Genomic DNA, 22013 nt, shown 5'->3' with positions numbered 1-22013 from the left:
AGTTGGGCGGGCCGTGCAGTTAAATCCAAATCCTGGTATAGACAAGTGTTGGTCATAATGTGCTGGACTATCGAGAGACAGCAGGGGCAATTTTAAAAGCCTGCAAATAAATGCAACCACATCCTTAGGTTCAGTGCATGTAATATAACTAACTGTATCCAACTTTGGCAGTAATGAAGCAATTTTTCCCAACATCAATTATTTTCTAACAAAAGGAAGCAAATATTGAGTGTGCATTGATTTGTTGATTAAAAATGAGAAACAGACAAAGTGAATATCACAAGTTAACCAGCAGATGAAGACAAATAAAAAAATTCCAAATGAATTTAAAAACCCAGGTTTCTGTTCTTGCCTAATTTCTAATGTCTAATTAAGTGTTGATTATTGTGGTGAGTTTGCTGTTTCATTAACCATAACTCGTTATTCTTAGTTTTACCTTTTAAAAAGTTTTCATATTGATGTGACCTCCTGACATTTTAACTAATATACTTATTTTATATTGATGCTGAGTGGACCGAAAACAAGTCCCAGTGAGTGACATTTATCTGTTCATTCATTATGGTCATTTTTAATCATTTATAACAACTCACCTGTAACGTTCTTCACTCAGTCTAACTATTTCACTCTCTTGCTGTTCAAGATTGATCACTACTATGACATCAGTTTAGTAAAACTGCTCAAATTCAGTTTCTAGATTTTTGCTTCATTATATACAATAAAACAAAAATCCCCCCCAAAAGTTTTCAGGCCGCTATCAGCCCACTCTTTTGAAAACTTTCTGATTGGACCCCCAGTCTGATTCTTTCTTTAACAGGTATAGGTAGGCATTCATCTTGTTTCTGATTTCACTGGCTGCTTGTATTATAGTACTTTGTATTGATTATTATATAACAGGAGACATCAACACAGCAAACTGAAGAGCTATGTGCTGTTAAGAAGCACACAAAAACTGACTTCAAACATGATGTGCCTATTGTCACATGATCTTTAGAACCCATAGGTCATAAGGCAAATTTGATGTAAATATGCAAATATCTGATGTAAATGAAGTACATAGCGCAGGTGTACTCCAGTTGCTGCTAGCAACTGGTTCTGTTTGTTTACTGTAAAAGCAACAGTCTCCTATTGATTTAGTCCTAAATGACGTGACAAATTCCTTCCTATTTCTTAATGAGCTCTGATGTTGTCTGGAGGCAGTTTTAAATAGGTCAAAGAAAGGATCTTTATAAATGATCAGTTCAAACATTTGTAAAAAAAAAAAAAAGAAGTGCTTTTACTTTACTTAAAAATTAACCCATCTCAGAAACGTTTCCCTTGGTCTATAGTCTACATTAAAACTAATGCTATGTAGATACTCCTGGTTGAGTACAAATGTTAAATATACGGACTGCTAGATACTTCAGGACAAAACCACAGATTTATCTTCTAGTGCCTCTGTTTTAGTACAATACTGTTTCATCTTTATTTAAAGAGGATAAGAACTCACTGGAATAAAAATATCATTTTCAAGATTAAGCAAAAAAAATATAAAAGAGGTCATTTTAATTGCATGTCATTTAGATACCATGAGTGGTCCTCACTAGTTTACACTCCTTTACATAACAATAGCTACATTTCCATTATGTGCACAATGTATGCAGATATTTGTCTACAATGTCGAAAAAACACAATTTTGCAATTACATTGTTGGCATTAAGGAAAAAATGAAATACATGTGAATGAGCTTGCTCATATAAAAAGTCATTAAAAATCATGGCAGCAATGGACCTAAACAGTTACACACACATACATACATGTTTTGATCCATCTTACTTACTCTTGATTACTAGGGATATTAAAATAAAAAAAAATTGCATCAATATCTGACCATCAAAGCACAGAAACATTTATAAGTAACAATAAAACAAGTAATTCGCAGGGTTTGTGGGGCTGTGCAGTTTAATCAATCAATCAAATTTATTTGTACAGTACATTTCAGCAACACAACAGTTCAATGAGCTTTGCATCGTGAAAACAAAACAAGCTTCATAAGCAATTAATATAGTCATAGTTGTGAAAACCAATAACAAACATAAAATTTTGTCAAGCCATCATCAGAATAATCAGTCCATAATAAAATGTATTTTTCAATGTTACATTTATTATAGCTCAAAATCAACTCTAGACAGGTAGGGTTTTAGTCTTGGTTTAAAGGAACTCAATCTTTCAGCTGTTTTGAAGTTTTCTGAAAGTTTGTTTGAGGTGCATTGAAGCTGAATGCTTCTATGAAGACGTTTCAACCAGCAGCTATCACACCATAATTTCACAAATTATGACAAACTATGTATAGTTCAAAAAGTAAAGTAAAATTGATTAAAGTTAGAACAATGAGTTATGCAAAACTTGATTAAAAAACAGTGAACACAGTGATAATAGTATTTAAAACCCTAGTAAGACCACTTGACAATATAACTTTAAAGATATCTCAAAACCATTAAAAGTAAATGAAAAACAAACATATTTAACTCTAAATCAGGATGTGTACAAGACCATAGCTGTATGCTTAGTTCTAATTCTATTCCATGCCCATCTTTTCTATAGTTTGCACAATGTTTTACTATTTGGTACAATCTCACTTTGCTCATGGAAGGAAAACAGCTGTTAACTTTTATTGTTCAGAAAGTGTCTCCACACATAATCCTCTTTGTGAAGGAATCCTGTTACTTATTATAGAAAAACAAAACATGTTTCAGAAAATACCAACATTCCTGGTTTCATTGATTTGTTAACATATTAAAAAGGTGAAGTTTAAAATAAAGTCTTACTGAATATGACTGCTCAGTTTAACTTGTCCATCTTTGTTGCGCACATTCAGTTTAGTCAGTAAATGAGAATAAATTACTTTAATGTTGCTGCACCTTTTTGGTGCAGGTCATCTGTTTTCCAGATTAAGATAATTTAAGATAAGATATTTTCAGAGTTAATATTATTTCATCATCTGAATGTCACAAGCAACTACACCATCAAATGAAAAGCCTAAGTAGAAAGTAACTTTCTCATTTCCATGGGGCAAGGAGCCAGAGTATCGAGGAACGACTCTTATTTTGCTGTCTTTATGCCCACATTGGACATATAAGTTTCCATTTTCTGTCCACCCTTCAATCCGTTTCAGTTTTTCCACAACTTCCTGGGTTTTCCAAACTTCCCCTCCAAGCCATTTTAACTTTCTCTCACTCAGAGTTCCTTTGATCTGCTTTTCGATAGCACTTCTGTGGACAATCTTATTTAGACCTCTTGCTGTTGCCAGGAAGAAGTGTGTGACAATTCTACTTTTTCTCTGAGACATGTGTTGGATTTTTTGTTCACATAATCTCTGAAGAGCATCAATGGCCAACAGAAGTATCTGCGCATCAGCAGAACTCACTTCTTTACTGTTTTCAGGCCAAAACAGGAGAGAGAGAAGAAAGAGGGCACTTGCTGATGACATGTATTTTCCTTTTGTCTTAAATCCCTTGCTGAGATCTTGTAATTGCTTGAGGGATAAGAGCTTTGAGGATCCAGGTAGGATACAGTTAAGAGCTATCTGGCAAAAAATGACATTAGTGAGCTCTGTTTCATCAAGGCCCTTCCATGTCAGGTTTTCTGGATACATGTCCATAATCTCCTCAAGTTTTTTTCCAGCCCTCTGTGGTTTCTTGTCATAAAGTAAAGAGAGGATGGATGTAATATTTCCTCCTCCAAGTTTGTAGGTCCTCATCTGTCTTTGGAAAGGTGAGAGTACGTTTCCAGGATTTTTTATATCAGTGCTCAGGTTTTCAGATGCTTTATTGCTCTCCTCTTGTATACCACAGAAAAATCCAGCATATACAGCACTTTTCCTTGTCAACCATTCTCTTGGATTGTAAACCTGCTCTGGATCTCTTGCATCAAGTTCCTCATCCTCTTCACTAATGTCAGTCTGAAAGTAGCTCAGGTCTTCAGAAATGCATTCCAGAGCCTGTCTCAAGCTCTTTTCCAACCCTTTCAGCTGCTGATGAAATTTCTGCCAGGGTATTCTGACTTCTTCTGGTATGTAGTCGGTTAGTAAGTAATTCATCAGCTCTGAATATCCAGTTGTATTTGAAAAAACATCAACTCCTGACAAGAATTTCAGCAGCCTGCAGCCAACATCCACTTCCCCATAGTATAAACTGTTAAGGTTGACCGTCTCTTTCTTTGGTGTTTTTTCAGAGGCTCGAAAAGCAGATATCCCTTTGAGGGCAATGCTTATGATTTCAACCCCCTTATCTGGAGAAGGGTCTTTTTCTTCAAGGGTGTCATACAAGTGGTAAAACCACCACTTGTACACTTGACCCAGTGTGTCAAGGATGAATGTGTCATGAGGAGACAATGATTTTGCTTCCTGTGCCCACTCAAGAGCCTCCTCAAATCTCTTATGGGTGTAAAGCAGCCGGGCAAGTTGTTGTGCCACATAAGCATCCTTTCCCAAAGCTATGAATGCAGCTTTCATCAAGTCAACAGCTTTCTGAACACCACCTTCCTCAGTTTGGACTTCTTCAATTAGTGGAGAAAATGTTGTGTCCTTTGGATCTCCTCTGCTTCTTTTATTGCGTCTAATGAAGAGAGCTCTTATAACCTTAAGAAACTGATCTCTGTCAAACCTATGATTGATGAGTACATCATCTTTGATGAGCTCTGTGGCAATCGAGCTTTGAGGCATATTAACGGAGAGCTGGCTCAGGATTTCTTTGGCCACAAGCAGATGAATGATACGGATTGACTGGATGTGTGTTGAACTGTCTCTAAGATGAATGAAAATTAATTTGGCCTCATCACTGAGATGATCAACAAAGGCATGGTACCGAGTTCCAACCACATGCAGACCAATACCAAGATTTGCCTCGCAGTGAGACACAGAAATGTAGGAATCCTTTACATAACAGTTTAGTAAAGCCACAAATCTGATGAGGCGAGTGATCAGTGATGTATGATCAATTTTATCTAAAAGATTTTTAACAAAATCCTTTATGTAGCTTGGTTGGAACTCTTTGCTCAAAAGAACAAATGTGAGGATGAATTTGAAGTCCAAGTCTTCAAATTGAAATTTGAGTTCCTCACTTTTGTTCAGGAACAAAGATTTTTCCCGATCTGACAGTTTGTGGGTAACCGCTATTGTTTGAGATGGTGATGCCCTGCACATTCTTTCTGGATCATTTGATCTGTTGCAGATGAGCAGAATGAAGCACAGCACAAATGGATTTATCTTTTTGATTGCAATGACATTTCCAAGAAGTCGTCGAAGATCATCAATGTAATCTGGATTTTGGTCCTCCAGCAGGAGGAGCACAGGAAGACAGTTGTTTTTGTCATTCTCATTGTGTTCCCTCAGTTTCACTGCATGCTCACAAACAATAGTGACTTCTTTTGACTGTTTCACAACTGCACATCGTACTTTTGTCCTTCTACTCCAGAGCATCTGTCGTGCTACTGTGCTTCCTCCACTGCCGGGATGATGATATATGTTCACACTTTCAATGGGACGTACAGCTTTGTGACGATGAACTACATCATCCAGGATTGTATTTGCTTCCTTGTAGGCATCCCGTTCAATGATGTCTCCACATTTGTGCTTTTCAGCAAGCCAGAAGTTAATCCAGTTAATTTTTCCACCACGGTAGAAATAGAGTTCAGTTTCTTTGATTTCATCATCACTCATGATTTCTAGATTTGTGTCATCACAGTAGTCAATGGTGATGATTTCCAAAGAGTCTAGCATAGCCTCGTCAACAGACTTTAGGAAACACAAACCCCCATTTGAAACTGGTAGTTTCCTTTCTGGTTGGTTCTTTGATAGCTGAATGCTTTGAACTGTTGCATCCACGTGACTCAGTGGCATGTCAACAATGCTGATTTCTTTGAGTGCAGAAATGGGACAAGAGACTTGAGCCAGACTTGACCATTTTCTATAGTTTTCCTTGGACTCTGCAATGACAACTAAACAATCATGCCCATTCATTTCTGCATAAAACTCGTGAAAAGTCTCAACAAGAGGCTGTTCAACATCGGACATCAATAGAAAGAGAACAACGAATGAATTCCTAGGGAGGATTTCATTGCAGATTAGCGACACAGCTTTTTTCATCTTTTTTTTTCTTGTCTTGATCCAAGTTTCTTCATCACTGGGAAGATTGTTGCCAGGGAAGTTGTTTCGGCCATTGCAATAGATCCAACTAACTCGGTCAAAGAATTTCAAAGAAGCAATAAGATCAGCATTTTCCAGTCTTTTGTTGTTTTCATAGTCATTGAGGAAATGTGGAGTTACAGCCTTCTGCTCCTTGAATTTACCATAAAGGCCAGACGTTTCAGAATCAGGGTCAAAGTCAAACACACAAAAAAGATTCATGTTAAGCAAGAAGGTTATGCTGTTAAGATCTTCTGGCTGTATTTTATTTGCGACAACAATGTAAAAGAGAGAATTGTCCATGTGTGTTTTCCCTCCCGTCAGAAGGATGGACAGCTTTCTCTTTTGGTCTTCTCTGAATTCCAGAGGTGTTTGGTTGGCTGATGACTCAGCCTCCTCCCTCTGTTGGTCCTTCTCTCTCAGATCTTGAATAAAACGAATTAGTTCGTCATCAGATATCCGTGGTGTTTTGGCCCCGACCCGGTGATACGGGATTTGCTCTTCACATTTCACTTTGCCATCTTTCTCAGAGAACTTTGGGACACCAACAGAGTATAGTTTATCTTTAACAATGCTGGCTTTTGGAACAATGTCATATTCAACAACCCATGTCTTCTCAGCATTGTCCTTATCAAGAACCTCAATGAAGCAAGGGTTCCTGATGCATTTCCTAGCATCACTTTGCTGATTTGAGCCTTTAAAGCATTTTTCAATGTAATCTAATGCATCCACAAAATCTTCTTGGCTTTCGACTGGTATCCCTAGGATTTCGCCATGTTTATGAGTGGATTTGACATTATCCATTATGCCAAAATGAATTGTTCCATTGGCTCTCATATTCATACAGGCACATGCAAATCTTAGGACTTCACTTGCCACTTTTGTTTTAAGTCTTTTTGAGTCCAGTTTGTGCGCAATTTCTAGTGACTTATATTCATGACATGGAACAATCATGTTTTCAGGTCCTGTCTCTGGGGGAAGAGAATTGTACTTCACATATCTGAAGTTTGTTGGACGCTGGTCAAATTTTCGATACTCACAGGAACCCACTCCAGACTTTGCAATGTCATTGCATGCATTAGTGCTATCGTCTTGCACCTTCCTGTCAGTTGTTCCTTCTGACACAAAAACATTTACTTTTTTGTCATATTTTGTATTACTACTTGTGACAGTTTTTGTATTTGTTTTGCTCGGTTCTGTCTTTAATAGATCATCTCTTTTCTTGAGTAAATGTTCAATTTGGCCACTTTTCATTCCAATGGTTTTGCTGAGATAATCCCTCTGTAGAGTTGTGAGAACTGATCCAGTCACCTCTTCTTCATTCAGCTTTAGTATGTAGTTTTCTTTTATTCCAATGGATTTCAGCCATGAGCTCACATGAGATTCAGTCCAGGAGCTGAAAGGCAGTTTATGCCACTCTGTGGATAAAAGTGTTTAAATCAAGTGTTAAAATAATTTTTCTTTTCAACCTTGCTTCAAGATCAAAAACACACATTTCTATCTCTTCCTAAATGTATTGACTGTTGTTTTTTAGTCTGAGTTTACTTACCCAAATCTGAGTGGCAATCCATTTTACTTGATAACTGCAGGGCAAATAATAGACAAATTATTACTTTATATATATATATATATATATATGATACATATATATGTATATATATATGCATCACATATTTACAGTACATATTTTGTATATATGTGATACAAAATCGCACAGTCCTATTGGCTTACATAATAATAGTATTATATGAACTCACCATGTTCAGCTTAAGACATGGACCAATGTCACTGTCATCAGTAATTCAGCCGTAATTGTCTGCAGATGAAAAAACAATATTAACAGACAATGCTTCTGATCTATCTGTATGGGCGTCTATGTGGTATTCCTCGGGAGGGGTACTGGATATTGTTTGTCCTAATGTGTAATTATATATATATATATATATATATATATATATATATATATATATATATATGTGTGTGTGTGTGTGTGTGTGGGGGGGGGTGTAATAGAAAGCCAGTAACAGCACTTTGCAATCATGAAATCTCTTCAAATGCAATAAATGTTTACTGCACAATTGTAAAACTCTTTAAAAACAGGAAGTGCTGACTAACAAAAGAAAACCTTGATTTTCTCATAATCTGGCTCACTGAACTCTACACCGTGTTCCAAATTATTATGCAAATTGGATTTAAATCTCATTTTTTTGTTGTGTTATTAAATTTATAGATGGTATTGTGTGTCAGGGCTCTTTGAATCACTATAATTAATTTCAGAGAGCTGGGTTGATTAATTTGTCTGGTGAGCTCAATTAAAGGAAATCTACTTAAGAAGGATGTTCCACATTATTAAGCAGGCCACAGGTTTCAAGCAATATGGGAAAGAGAAAGGATCTCTCTGCTGACGAAAATCATCAGACAGTGTAGTGCCGTATGACAAGGTATGAAAACATTAGATATTTAACGAAAACTGAAGTGTTATCATACTGTTAAGAGATTTGTGGCTGATTCAGAACAAAGATGGTTTTGTACAGATAAAGGCATAATGAGGAAGGTTTCTGTGTCAAGAGTTGCGGGTGTAGTGGTGAGGCAGACGCAGTAGACCCAGGTATAAATGAGAAATGAAGGTTTAATGATGAAACAAGTCCAACAACCAGGCGGCACGGCTGAGCAGAATCCAGGGCTCAACGCCGGTAGCAACTGGAGGAAACGAATGGACAGCTGACGGAGACGACACATACAAACAAGCCAAGTGAGACCAGGACCCGACAAAGACACAGAGACACAGGTGACATTAAATACACAGGGGGTAATCAGGGAATGAGACACACCTGGGAACTAATCAAGGGAAAGACAGAACAACACAGAGACGCAGAGAACTCAAAATAAATACACAGAAAAATACAGATGACGACATTCTGTTAGGCAAATTCATCGGACTAAGAGAGCAGCTGTTAAAATGCCCTTACAAAGCAGCAAACAGTTATTTGAAGCTGTTGATGCCTCTGGAGCCTCAAGGTGGAGGATCCTCCAGAGGCTTGCGGTGCATGAACCTACTATTGGGCCACCCCTAACCAGAGCTCACAAGCAGAAACGGTGGCAGTGGGCCCAGCTCTACATGAAGATTGATTTTCAAACAGACTTGTTCACTGATGACTGCTGTGCAACCCTGGATGGTCCAGATGGACACAGTAGTGGATTGGTGGTGGATGGCCACCACATCCCAACACTGCTGTGATGTCAGCAAGGAGGTGGTGGAGTCATTTTATGGGTCGAAATCACGGGGAGGGAATCAATGGTCGGCCCCTTCAGAATCCATGAAGGTGTGAAAATGACCTCAGCAAAGTATATGGACTTTCTGACTGATCACTTTCTTTCATGGTTCAAAAAGAAGAGCCGTACCTTCAGTAGCAAAATTATCTTCATGCATGACAATGCACCATCTCATGCTGCAAGGAATACCACTGTGTCATTGGCTGCTATGGGCATAAAAGGGGAGAAACTCATGGTGTGGTCACCATCCTCCTCTGACCTCTGACCTCAACCCTATTGAGAACCTTTGGAGTTTCCTCAAGCAGAAGGTCTGAGGGTGGAATGCAGTTCATATCAAAACAGCAGCTCTGGGAAAATATTCTGACATCCTGCAAAGAAATTCAAGCAGAAACTTTCCACAAACTCACAAGTTCAATGGAAGCAAGAATTGTGCAGGTGATGTCAAAGAAGGGGTAACATGTCAACATGTAACTCGGTCTGTTAAGATGTTTTTGATTGAAATAACTTTTGATTTTAGTATATGTGACCACTTAATGCTGCACATTCAAAGAAAGACAGTTTGTAGTTCTTTATAATCCATATAATGTTTAGAAAATCTGCTTTGCATAATAATTTGGAGCAGTGCATTTTGAGTTTTTTATTTTTGAAAAAAATACTGTTCTCATGGGGAGCTTTGTTCAGTAAAATTTGATTTATACTGTAATAGTTCATGACTTGAAAATTATACTGACCATCAATTGCAGTGACCATTTAAGAAAATCTGAGAAAATATCACTTTCATAATAATTTAGAACATGGTGTACGCACTTTATATGTTAGTTGTACGTTTCTCCTCATCCTCAAAAGTTGACGTGGTTTCATATCAAGTAATTACAAGTATTCATGACCTGGCAATGGTAAAACTGCATCTAGGTCTAAGTCTAAAAAGAGGAGTCTTTCTGTAATAACCAAACTTAACATTGTCAGAGTTTTGCAAATAGTTATCTCATGAATAAGTTTGTCTTTCTACTCTAAGCTGGAAACAAGGTGAGGTGGACCATGCTGTTCTTGGAGAAACCGGTTTCAGCTAGACAAGTTGGAGTTGTCCTGAGGCACCGCTGAGACTCTCCCCCTTTGCAAAGGCTGAAGTGATACTACTCACTGTGTGATTCTTTATATGTACTGGTTAAAATACCCAACACACATTGTTGTTTTTTTGTTTTTCTTTTCTTTATACATCCTCTTCCTTTTCTTGGTTTTCAATCAGTCAATCAATCAATCAAATTTTATTTGTATAGCACATTTCAGCAGCAAGGCATTTCAAAGTGCTTTACATCATATCAAACACAGAAACACAATGCAACATAGAATCAACAATCAAAACACGACATTAAGTCAAGTTACATCAATAAATTTGTAATTGATTACATTTCAAATACAATCCTAAACAGGTGGGTTTTTAGTCGAGTTTGCATCCATAAAAGGTTTACCTGTTACACTCCTACTGTGTTATATGGAACAAAATACCTATTGCTATTTTTATTCTCACTCACGCTCACAATCACACAGTTTAAAACGATGTAAACAGCCTTTCAACGGGCTTCCCGCACGAGGCCCCGTACAACTCTTTCACAAAATTTGTTGTTTTATTACAACAAAAAACTTAAAGTACTTTTTAGGTGTATAACTTGAATACATTAAATCCAATTTTCCTCTTTTTGTTGTAAGAACATTTTTGACAAATTCATTGTACTTACCAGTGCTAGATAATCTCGCAGACTAACTGTTCCAACTCCCCTACGGCTTAGATTTTTGTGGTTTCCTTGATGGAAAAAAGCACAAGAACAAAAAGAAGTTTTCTCCCACGGAGAGACTGTGTTACAAGAGAGGAAACTGGTTTTATGCTTTCAGTGGGTGTGGCTTTTGGCACATGGTGCAGGATCAGATTACTGTTCTGTGACACAGTTTAACAGCTGGTTTCAATTCTACAGCAATAGAAACTTAGCTGTGATTATAACTAAAAAAAATAAGCAAGGATGCTTAACTGCACAGCACCCGCTAATGAATCTATTCTTCTTATTCAATTAGAATTAAGTACTGAGAGCAGAAATAGCAGAAGTTTTTTCAGCAATCTTTTTGTAAAGGAAGAATTCACATTACATTTAGGTTCAGTTTATAATAAATAAATATGATAAGAAATAATCAAAGCATAATCATACTTTATATAAACACTTAACATTCTTTGGCTAAAAGCCGCTGTTTAATGCTGCAATAGTGGGCTACTTGATTTCATGTGTCTCAATCATTTCCAGACAGTGTGAATGTGAACATGCAATGAGAGGGGTATAAAATATCATAAAATCCACCTGCACAATTCTGGATCCAAATCCATTTTATCAGTAAGTGGGTTTGATTAGATGATGTTTTCTATCTTTTCTGAAGTCAAATACAAAGTCAAATAGAGGTTTTGTTCTCTCAGGTTTGGTAGAGCAGGATGAATTTGGCATCTGCTGTAGACCAGTTTACTCCCTCAGCAAACTCTGGGAAGATAGTGGGAGAGGCACAATTTAGTGTAACTCTTTGAAATCTGCTCACAGCATTTCTCAGCTTTCAGTGCCAATGGTTCTGATTCTTGATTTATTCCAAAGTGTTAAATGTGGAAATTTTGTCCTAAAACATTAATGTTTTGATATTGGCAACTGATATTGAGGGAAGAAATGCTCATATTTTGATTGGTGTTGTTGCTAAGCAGCTCAGACTTTTGTTTAGCCGACCTTTGTCATTAGGGTGTGTTAACATTGGACTCTAGATGTAATGTCAACAACCAGGTACAGCTGTCTTTTCAAAATCTGTTCTTCCTCAGCAGGTTTAACACCCTAATGTTCTTATATGAATTTATGTTAATTACAGATCTTTATAATCTGGATAAAGTTACTTGTCTTCTGCAGGTGTAACCAGATTTTAAAAATTTATTCAACCTGTAGACCACAGCAGGTACACCCAATTTCCAAAGCCCTTTTGTCTGACCAGGCATAACCCATGCCCCTTAACCTCTAGTTATGTGGGCTTCCTAACTAATTCACCATTTTTGTTTAAAGTTTAGGGTCTTGATAGTAAAATATTTCCCCCTCTTGCTCTTGGTGAAGGCGGAGGTTTATTCCTCTGCCCTCGCCTGCTCTGCTTGCTCTGTTTTTGTGCTGTTTTTTTCTCTACTTTTAGACTATTTCTTTGCACATCCTCCAAATCTACAAATTATGGATCTGGTCAACTGGTCTCTCAATGTAATTGATCAAATTTTCTTGAAGAGAAGACTGGGCACTGGAGAGCCCTCCTGCGGGGACACACCCGGAGGGATACACCCTGGATTTATTCATGATAACAGGATTTCTGCTGTTTGGAGCTTGTGGATACCTGGCTTATCAACAAATGTGTTACTGATTTGGGCAAACTAGCGAACACTCAGACTGTTGGTGTGGACAGAGACGCAAGTTTGATGTGAGTCTTGCTGAGACTCACAGCCCAGCTGGACTCCAAAACTCACTAACAGGATGTAATCGATCTTGGAGAAGTTGCTAGTTTCGGCTCAGTGGAACGACTAAACTAATTTGGATGATTGGGAACTGAGATGTATCAGAGAGACTTTAGGGAAGATTGAAATTTATAATCTACCCGACTTGAGACATTATGTATCTGGCTTGGCTTTCCCGTGTTGCCTTGGAAGGGCTGCATATTTCCAATCTCCTTGAAGATATGTAAACATAACGCTCCTTTCCACCTCTCCCCCTCCTGTTATCCATGCAGCTGTGGAGCTGAGCGCTCCCAAAGACATTCCTTGATAACTTTATAGGACTTTGGCTGGGAGGCTGAGCAATGTGATTTCATGGCCCCGTGATGTCAGCTCCTTGACTCATGTCTTTGTTTTGCCCTGTTTTGTTTGAATGTTGCCATGTGCCCTAATGGGTCATTTCCTCTTTTTTATTTAAAAACTGTGGAGTACTCACTTTTAACCCAGAAAAGGAATTAGATTAGTCACTCTCTAGCTTTTTTTTTTTTTTAAAGAAAATGTAGAGTACTCACCATTTAGACCAATATTATACTTCTTAGATTCATTTTAAGATTATGCAGAGACTCATGTTACTGCAACCCAAAAAGGAATTAGAACAAACTTAGAATCCAGAAAAAATCTCCCAGAACAGGAACATTTAGTTTTTATTACTTAGAAACTGTGGAGTACTCATTACTTTTACAAAGTTAGAGCACACTTAGAAAGTCCAGAGAATACTTATACTTATCTTAACAACCCAGAAGTAAGTGTGATACTTTATTACACTTATTTAGCAACCCAGAACAGGAATTAAAACAAACTTAGAATCCAGAAAAGCTACCTGCAACTATATTTTTGACTTCTATTCATCCAGCTCAGAAAAGGAATTAGACTGGAGTATACTTGTCTACCAACCCTGAATAGGAATATCTAGTTTATATACTATGGATCAATATTAGATTTCTTTTCTTTGGTTTGTATTTCGTTTTAATTCCTGTAAAGCACTTTGTATGGCATTGTTGCTGAAAATGTGCTATATAAATAAAATTACCTTTAAAATGTCAAAAATCTGGACAAAATGTTTTAGAACATGCTCGTCAGACATTGGATGTTTGCAATTAGAGAAGGCACACAAGTACTTCATGTGCCTTCCCCCAAGTACATTAAAAGATTTTAAAATCCACTGTCATTTCAGAACGGAAAGCATTAGTTGAAGTCATAACTTTCTCAGGCCAAGTGGAGCATTTACATGACTGAAATTGAGTATTTTTAGGTTCAGCCAATATTCTGACCCAATCAATTTGTGTATTGTTTCAGGTGTTTGAGTGGTGACAGTAAACTTTCCAGGGGCAGTACATTAGTCACAGGTGCACATGTTTCAGTTTCAATAAGACTCATTTGATGTACCATTTACCTCCAATAGTTTTCTTTGACAGTCATTCTCACAGGCTCTCCAAATCCAGAAGCCTCATCTGATATGTACAGCTCCTTCTGGTGGAATTTTGGAAAACTGCAGGAGGGTAAAGCCCCAAATAATCAATAGTTTCTGAAAAATCTAAACTCAACTATGACAATTGGCTCAGTTTCCTAGAACCATGGAAACCTACTAGGTGTGTTCAAAGCACAAATGTGCCCGTTACAAAAGTTTGACTCCAGGTAGGATTTCTCAAATAACTCTACAGAGGAAAAACACCAGTGATAAATATTTTACTTCTTTGGTTCAGATAGATCAGAAAGGTCGGTTTCAGTAGCAGTTGCATTCTTCACTGTAGAGGTGCTGCTGGTGTAACCAGATTTGGTGTTGTTGACCATTGATTCATCTAAGGATTTCAGTGTGAACTTGTTGGCTGCTTCATCATGAAGTCCAGCTTCCTCAAAGTCACCTGAAAGATACATAAAGTAATTATAGGGCCAACTTAGACTCAGCAAGATTTTAAGACCGTACCCTTCAGTCCAGTTTCATTTTCAGCATCTAGTTCAGAGGTAGAGCGCTCATGAAGCAGTCCCTTCCCCAGATCTGGAAGAGAGACGCCATTTCGCCAAGATGATCATCAAGTTATGCCTTTTAAATATTCACTTAAACCCACCAGTTTTGTAGATTCCACTTCTCCAGTGGCTGCCATAGAGTGTCGGTCTGTAAAGTTTCTGGATGACACTAGGGAGCTCCTCAAAAGGAAGACTTACACTTTTACTTAATGGCAGGATAGTCAGGGGACCCACTCTGGTCTCTCGTTCCCACAGAGCTGAAAAATTAGGATTTTTCAGAAACCATTTTGCAACACAAACAGACATGAGGGAGAGTGTCTTTACCCTTGCTAGTCTTCAGCCCACTCCACCACATGGATTCAGCAGCAGCCACCTTCCCAAAACCACGAGGACCAACCATCCCAGGAATGCCAGACTTGCCTGGCACTTGATTTTGGGCTTTGCAATATCCACACAAGTAGTCGTTGCCATCAGCTGACCTCCATCTGAGGAGAAGATTCAGCCTCATTCATGTCACACTGCCAACTCACTTACTAATTTCACTCACCTTCCATTCAGGAAAGTGCAGGCCTTGTTTGGTGCTTCAACATCATTTACTGGCACAGCAGTTAGGTGGCATGTGATGTAGAGCTAAAGAGAAAGAGAGTGATAACTAATCTGAAGACGTGTGCCAAGGTAGAGGAACACATCCTCACCTGTCCTCTGTCATCGTTGTGGAACTTAAAGGCATCAATGGTTAACTGCAGCTTGTCATCTCTGGTCCTGGGTAAAAACTGTGCCTTCGAGTTTGGAAGCTGAGAGTCAACCAAGCATCTACAAAGACAAAGGAGGTCCAGAAACTATGTATTGATGGGTACATGTTTGGTAAACTCACTTTAGTTATGCAATAGCAGGTACTTTGACACCTAGAATCTTCAGTTTCTCACCCATTTTCAATGAAGATGTATTTAGGATCAGAGTTTAGAGCTGGTTGAAGTGTGGCCACACAGCTGCTCAGAAACACTCTGAGACCCATGTGGTGACCAATCCTCACGGAGGCCTCAAGGTTGATTGGCTCACCAAGGAAAAACACGTTGGCACCCCTTTCATACATCCAGTCATCTGGAGAAAAGAACATGGGGGATGAGCTGGAATTAAGCCAGAGAGCTGAGGGAAGAACTGAACGAACCATTCATTAGCTTCAAGCTAAAGTGCAGAGTTTCCACTCCAGCTTGGGTAGACACGAAGGGAATCCATGTTGGCATGAGTGAAGAACTGGATACACCATACTTCCTATAAAAGCAGATACTTTACAGGTAAAAAACAGCTTTTCAATCATTTAAACGTTCTCTAGTAAACGAGAGGCAGACCTTTCATAATGGCATTCAACTGGGATTACTGCCTCATCCATGTGAACTACCCCACTAGGGGACGCCAGAGGAGAGTAAACAAGGAGGTTTGTGTAGACAAGGGAGTCCTTAGTCATCTGGAAGAGCAGCAAGTTTAGAAACAGGATGTACATAGTGAAATAACCAGCAGCAGACTAGGTCAAGTTACCCAGTGTTTGGTGCCACAGTCATCCAGCCCAACAACAATCCTGTATTCCTCTGCAGATGTAGCAGCAGCTCTGCAGAACTCATTGTCCTCCACACCAAGACGCAGCTCCCGATTGTCCACCGGAGCGCCAACTGCAAACATATCAGCAGCAATCACCACTTCTAGAGAGTCAGGATGGCAGACCACACGGACAGTGTTGACGAGCTCTGGCTGGTGCTGCTCCTGTTGAACCATGGCAAGATTCTGCTGCGGCCGAGGTCTTGGAAGAGAGGAATACGGCGCGTACTGCGAGGATTTAAGAGTCAGCGCTAAATGAGGGCAGACTCCAGAAAACATGACCCCTAAAAGGAGGTTACACCAAAGCCAAAACATATCCATGAGGAAACTCAGACCAGTTTGGCAAACAGGTTCAGACTGCAAGTGCTACTGACTGACCCACAAGACAGTGAACCAAGCAGTGCAGTGTTGATAGTTAAATCACAGCTGAGCACACCTGCGCTGAATTACTCCTAATTAGCTGCTCCCACACTAAACAGCTTCTTTCTGACCCAGACTCACTTTACAAACAGAAAATTCACACATCCTTTGTTCAGGTTTGAAGATATAGGAAAAAAATAATTTCTGAATTACATCTCCGTCCAGTTGATGGCGGTAATACACAAAGTATGTAAACTGCCAGAAAACGCTACAGAAGAATTAAATCCTTTGTTAAGTTATTTAAGACCATGTGCACAAAATAACCATGTTAGAATAGTAGGAAATGAGATGTCAGATAAAATGATAAAATAAGCAAATAAAAGAGAAAATGTAGATATAAAGTTAAAAAGGTCCAAATCTGAAGGCAAAAGTATATTTTGGATCAAAGCGATAAAACAGCAACTTCAGCAGAATAATGGACCGAAACCAAAACGTCTGAACAACATTCAGAGCAATGTCAGAGTCAAAACAAGGAGCCAATAGGAGAGAAAAGATACTTCTGAATACAATAAGAATGTCTCACTGAAACTTGAATTGAATCCTTTCATGAAGAAAACATGAAAATCAAACCAGAATAGTGTCAATTAGATTATGGAGCATTGGGGAACCAAATTTTAAGGATATATTATTTAATTAATTTTTAAATTTTTTAAATTTTTGCAGGATCCTGTTGTTTTTAAATATGTATCAGAAGTGTGTTGAGGGTTTGATCCAGAAGATGGCAGTAATGAGTCAGTTTGGATACCACGTTTGAACTTCATTTTTCAAACTTACATTAATTCAACCATTTTTTCATAAAAAAACCCAACAACAAACAAACAAACAGGGCCAATCAAAGGTACAAGCAGGACGGTTCTTCAGATGGAAGAAAATTAGCTCTCTTTTTATTTAATGAGGTCAGAAATGGAAAAAAAAAAGATGCTTTTTGTATTTTCTCCTGTAGAAGTAGTTTCTTAAACTCTGTGGTTTCCCACCCTGTTTCTGTGCATCATTTCAGACCTTTCATCTGCTGCCTGGCTGTGTGCAGACCAACCACTGTGTTCTAACTGCTGCTCTTGCTTTGAGGCTGTCTTCCTGTTCTTCAGGGTGAGGAACAATAAGAACCAAAGGGTCGTCCCAAACGCCTCGCAGCAGAAAGCAGAGCGGGGGACGACTACGTTATGACCTGACTCTAGAATATTTGTCAGGTTTTCTTTAAATGCTAACACCATGAAGACACATCTACAGTTTGTTCTCCTCCTAATTCAGCTCTTTGAAGGTAAGGTGATTTAAACTTTCCACACAGAAACCGCTAAGTAAAGTTATTTAAACTTTGTTTTAACAAATGTGAGTCGGCCTCAGTGGTCAAGCCAACTGGCACATTTAGTTTTTGTTTGTTTGCTTTTCATTTAGTAACAAAGTTTGTTTCTGATTTAAAATTATAACTACTTAATAAGATTGTACAAAAGTGATTACATCTGCTTTTGCTTATACTTTAACAAAAAAAGAGCATGTCAAAAATGATTTACATCCCTCTCGATGATCAAGTGTTTTGACTCCAGCAATGAAGCACTTATCGTGATTATCCATTAAAGACCCTAACATTTTCATTCAATCTTTTTTCTCAGTAGTTCAAGTTCAGTCAGATTGGATGAAAAGCATCAGTAAAGAGGAATTTTCACAGATTCTCTAATTGATTCAGTACTGGATTTGACTAGGCCATTTTAACACATGAAGATGCTTTGGTTTAAACTGTATCTCCAGCTGTATCTTCACAGTCATTGACCTTCTGGAAGGTCAACTTCTATCCCAATCTTAAGGTTTTTGCAAGTTGTCTTCCAGGATTGTCCTGCTCTTCGCTCCATCCATCCTGATCATCTCCTCTGTCCCTTCAACGTGCAGTATTAGTTTTCTGCTACATATGTATATCATATGGAGCAGCAAGCAACTATAAATATGTATTACCAACTGCGTGGGTCCAAAATGTCAATTTTAATTTCATCATCTGGCCAGAGCACCCTTTGTTTCCTGTGTAGCAAATTGCAAAAAGATTTTTAAAAGTCCAGCTATCTGTATGTTCTCGAAACCTAACATGGGCTTCCTCTGCTGCTCCTTGGAACTATACTAAGATTAAAACACACACAGGTGGACACTTTTAGCTACTGTTGGAACCATGATCTAAATGAATGAACTAACATACGGTGATTTGTTTGTATTTTACCAGCGGCTGACACTTGTTACTTTTTCTCTCAGCCTGTGCAGAGGTGATCTTTCAGCGGCTGGCAGAGGACCGGTCTCTAGTTCTCTCCTGCACCCCTGAGCAGGAACGGGGTCATCTGGTGGGACTCCATCTATACCACCGCGGCCCCCAGAGCCAGACCACTCTGCTCTCTGTGGCCGAGGGCAGCACAGTCAGGAAGGACCCAGAGCGCGGGGCCCGTCTGCAGCTCAGCGGGGGGCTGAACTCGCCAAGGATCAACGTTAGCATCTCTCACCTGCAGCTGAGTGATACGGGACTTTACATGTGGGAGCTGAGTTACAGACAGAACAGCTCAGATCAGGTCCTCCTCGGGGCACAGAGGTACTTCCTGCTGGTGGAAGGGGAAGGTATGTAGCTCACGGCAGTTTAAATTAAATAGGTAGACAGATTTATTGTAATAATGATGTGTTTCTGGCACAGGGAGGTCATGTGGGTGCTCTCATGGTTACATCCCTCTGCTCCTCACCATCTCTGCAGCAGCAGGCCTTCTCTTGCTGACAGTGAGCTTGTTGGCCATGGAGAAATGTGTGAGTAGTAATTTTATTCATTTCAATTGCAGATTTATCAAATAGATTTTCTCTCTGATCTGTTTTCCTGACATAAATCTCTACAGCAGCTCTTCAAGGGAGATATAACTGAAAATGAAAATCATTATTTAAGCCATCTGCTTATTTGGAGCAGCTAATGAAGACTGATTATAATGTAATAAAACATTCTCAAATCCTCACAAAGGTAAAAATAACTACAATCCTAATATATTTTATTTCCAGAAAACGCTAAGCAATCAAAATTATGCAACATTTTACAGAAAATGCAGTATTAAGGATTGAGGTTTGGATGATAGAACAAATATTCTGATTTTTATTCCTTTTGGCTCCAACATCTTTAACAAAAATTGATACTTATTTCATCACAGAAATTATTCTTCACTTTTCCCAACTGATGACATTGAGAAAAAACAAACAAAAGAAAAATAAAGCACAACTTGAATAACGCTTCAGTTGCAAAACCTCTAATTTCTAAGTAAGGAGTAGTTATCCTTTTTTGTTTTCTGGTGGAAGACAACAGATTTTCAGAAGCTCAATCTCAGTCTGATCTGACCGAACATGATTAAGTTTGCTTTTGTGATGGTAGGACAGAACAGGCTGCTTTCTGGCTTATCTTTCAAGCAGCTTGATGATATACAGTTTCTGAAGATATATTTGTTTTGTAGGTAAGATTAAGGCATCATCACCCACCGCAGCCTCATTCTCCCATCTATGAGGAAATGAGCAGGAAGCAGCAGAGCGCAGGAAGCCCCAAAATAACCCAGGAAGCCTCTCTGCAACCGGAGGAAGTCAACTTCCCAGTTTACGCCAACCCAAACATCCGGCAGCCACAGGACAACTACTACGCCTGTCCCCGACAGCTGGCTGTCAGAGTGTGAACTTCGGCAACACACCGACAGGAAGTGACGTCGACGTGGTCAATAAAAACAAAGACAGCCAAACGGACAAGAAAAAAAATGCTATTTTATTAATATTTGAAAGAAGCTCCATAGTTCATGAAAACATTTGTTTCGGTGCATGTCATTTAACAATCACATTCTATGAGGAGAAAGATATACAGAGAAAACAAAAATAAAACATTACAAGCCACTGACTTCTCATTAACTCTCAGTAACAACATTTTTACTTATTTAAAAAAAAAAAGGCAAAAAAAAAAAAAAAAAAAAAAAAAAAAAGCAGCCCTAGTCCCACCTCCCACCCTCCATAACACAAAACTGAGGAAAGGAAACAAAGATCAAAAACCCGTGAGGGTGACAGGCTAGAATCCCACAGTGCTAAAGTGTGAGATGCTCATTGGTTTAGGAATACACAGCATGGCGATGTAGCGCTAGGTCAATCTGAAGAGGGACCAGGGGGGAAGCTGGAGGTGGTGGGCTTCACCCCACCCATCCGTTTGTCCCCTTAGAGAACAACTAAAACACATAAAAACACATCAGAACCCTTGCAATAAAACAGCCACTTAGAAGAAGCGGGCCATAAAATCCCCCAGACCCCCGTTTACCTTCTGCCCCGCCCAACACTTGTGCATAGATTCATGATCCTTTTACAACCAGCTCATGTTTCACATTACATCCTCCAAAAAGATCTGAAACAAAAATGCTCCAAAACAAGTCTGATTAATCTATTAATAATAATAATAATAATACCCGCAGCGGGAGAACGAGAGAGACAGAAAGATTAATGCACAATGTTCCTGATTCAGTCAGGATGGAACCTCATTAAGAAAAACACAAAGATTCAAACATACAGCATTTGCATGTTATTCACCATATTTTTTTGTCTTTTTTTTTCAAACAAACTCATTGACCACTTTTGTTTTTAAAAGTAAAGCAATTTTAATATATAGATTTATATTATAAAGCACTCCATTTTTGTTTAAAAGTCCATTATTTGGTTATTATGTAACTGCTACGGATTTAGAAACAAAAAAAAGAAAAGGTATTTTCTTCTGAAATCCACAACTTTCAGTGCTTAAAATTCTGTCATTTTTTTTTCTTCTTTTTTTAAACTCATCATACATAAAAATGTACATTAAAATGGCGTGGAGTTGGTACTCTGGAACCCTGGCTTTCCTGAGACAAGATCCACTTTAATCGTGTGTGTGCAAGATAGTGAGCCTTTTTTTTTTTTTCCTTTTCTTTTTCTACAAAGGAAAAAAAAAACATAATACATAATCAACATTAAAAAAACCCCAAACAGATAAGTTCATGAAATCGACATCAACACAAAAGGAAGAAGGTTAACAGAACAAGACAACACTGTTCAATCCCA

The 22013-nt window shown here is 38.5% G+C and overlaps 3 protein-coding genes across 8 annotated transcripts; 1 reads left to right on the top strand and 2 right to left on the bottom strand.

The window, feature by feature from the left end:
• Positions 1-1920: 1920 nt before the first annotated feature.
• Positions 1921-11267, bottom strand: LOC114160414 (sterile alpha motif domain-containing protein 9-like). Of its 4 annotated transcripts, none has more exons than XM_028043002.1 (4): positions 11170-11267; positions 7918-7976; positions 7710-7743; positions 1921-7581 (listed from the first exon to the last, which is right to left on the bottom strand). In XM_028043002.1, exons 2-4 carry the CDS (start codon positions 7918-7920, stop codon positions 2966-2968), a joined length of 4653 nt encoding a protein of 1550 aa, XP_027898803.1. In that variant the 5' UTR covers positions 7921-7976; positions 11170-11267; the 3' UTR covers positions 1921-2965. The 4 variants fall into 4 exon arrangements, with proteins under 4 accessions (XP_027898803.1, XP_027898804.1, XP_027898806.1 ...); XM_028043003.1 differs by having other exon boundaries at positions 1921-7578; XM_028043005.1 differs by lacking the exon at positions 7918-7976.
• Positions 11268-14645: 3378 nt separating this feature from the next.
• LOC114159558 (zona pellucida sperm-binding protein 3-like) lies at positions 14646-16943 on the bottom strand. 2 transcript variants are annotated; one of them, XM_028041524.1, is made up of 10 exons: positions 16479-16943; positions 16292-16407; positions 16111-16214; positions 15869-16043; positions 15638-15755; positions 15490-15572; positions 15267-15427; positions 15044-15199; positions 14902-14973; positions 14646-14839 (listed from the first exon to the last, which is right to left on the bottom strand). In XM_028041524.1, exons 1-10 carry the CDS (start codon positions 16854-16856, stop codon positions 14664-14666), a joined length of 1539 nt encoding a protein of 512 aa, XP_027897325.1. In that variant the 5' UTR covers positions 16857-16943; the 3' UTR covers positions 14646-14663. The 2 variants fall into 2 exon arrangements, with proteins under 2 accessions (XP_027897325.1, XP_027897326.1); XM_028041525.1 differs by lacking the exon at positions 14902-14973.
• An 871-nt stretch (positions 16944-17814) lies between these two features.
• LOC114159502 (uncharacterized) lies at positions 17815-21911 on the top strand. Of its 2 annotated transcripts, none has more exons than XM_028041461.1 (4): positions 17815-18213; positions 19188-19541; positions 19615-19721; positions 20408-21911. In XM_028041461.1, exons 1-4 carry the CDS (start codon positions 18165-18167, stop codon positions 20618-20620), a joined length of 723 nt encoding a protein of 240 aa, XP_027897262.1. In that variant the 5' UTR covers positions 17815-18164; the 3' UTR covers positions 20621-21911. The 2 variants fall into 2 exon arrangements, with proteins under 2 accessions (XP_027897262.1, XP_027897263.1); XM_028041462.1 differs by having other exon boundaries at positions 17818-18213; positions 19188-19535.
• The last annotated feature ends 102 nt before the right edge of the window (positions 21912-22013 follow it).

The sequence above is a fragment of the Xiphophorus couchianus genome, chromosome 16 (assembly GCF_001444195.1).
Source record: "Xiphophorus couchianus chromosome 16, X_couchianus-1.0, whole genome shotgun sequence".
In the NCBI taxonomy this organism is placed as follows: domain Eukaryota; kingdom Metazoa; phylum Chordata; class Actinopteri; order Cyprinodontiformes; family Poeciliidae; genus Xiphophorus; species Xiphophorus couchianus.
The sequence above is the reverse complement of the archived record's forward strand: the minus strand, read 5'-3'. Positions and strand labels throughout refer to the sequence as shown.

What these genes read in the sequence shown, in the direction of transcription:
- LOC114159558 (XM_028041524.1), bottom strand. Translation starts at nt 16,856, where the DNA reads ATGGATATGTTTTGGCTTTGGTGTAACCTCCTTTTAGGGGTCATGTTT. An exon ending in TAGCTTGAAGCTAATGAATG is followed by an intron (nt 16,044 to 16,110) that starts GTTCGTTCAGTT and finishes TCTTTTCTCCAG; the next exon opens with ATGACTGGATGTATGAAAGG. An exon ending in AAGTGGAATCTACAAAACTG is followed by an intron (nt 14,974 to 15,043) that starts GTGGGTTTAAGT and finishes TCTCTCTTCCAG; the next exon opens with ATCTGGGGAAGGGACTGCTT.
- LOC114160414 (XM_028043002.1), bottom strand. An exon ending in GGATTGCCACTCAGATTTGG is followed by an intron (nt 7,582 to 7,709) that starts GTAAGTAAACTC and finishes CACTTTTATCCA; the next exon opens with CAGAGTGGCATAAACTGCCT.
- LOC114159502 (XM_028041461.1), top strand. Translation starts at nt 18,165, where the DNA reads ATGAAGACACATCTACAGTTTGTTCTCCTCCTAATTCAGCTCTTTGAA. An exon ending in CCTAATTCAGCTCTTTGAAG is followed by an intron (nt 18,214 to 19,187) that starts GTAAGGTGATTT and finishes TTTTTCTCTCAG; the next exon opens with CCTGTGCAGAGGTGATCTTT. An exon ending in TGTTGGCCATGGAGAAATGT is followed by an intron (nt 19,722 to 20,407) that starts GTGAGTAGTAAT and finishes TTTGTTTTGTAG; the next exon opens with GTAAGATTAAGGCATCATCA.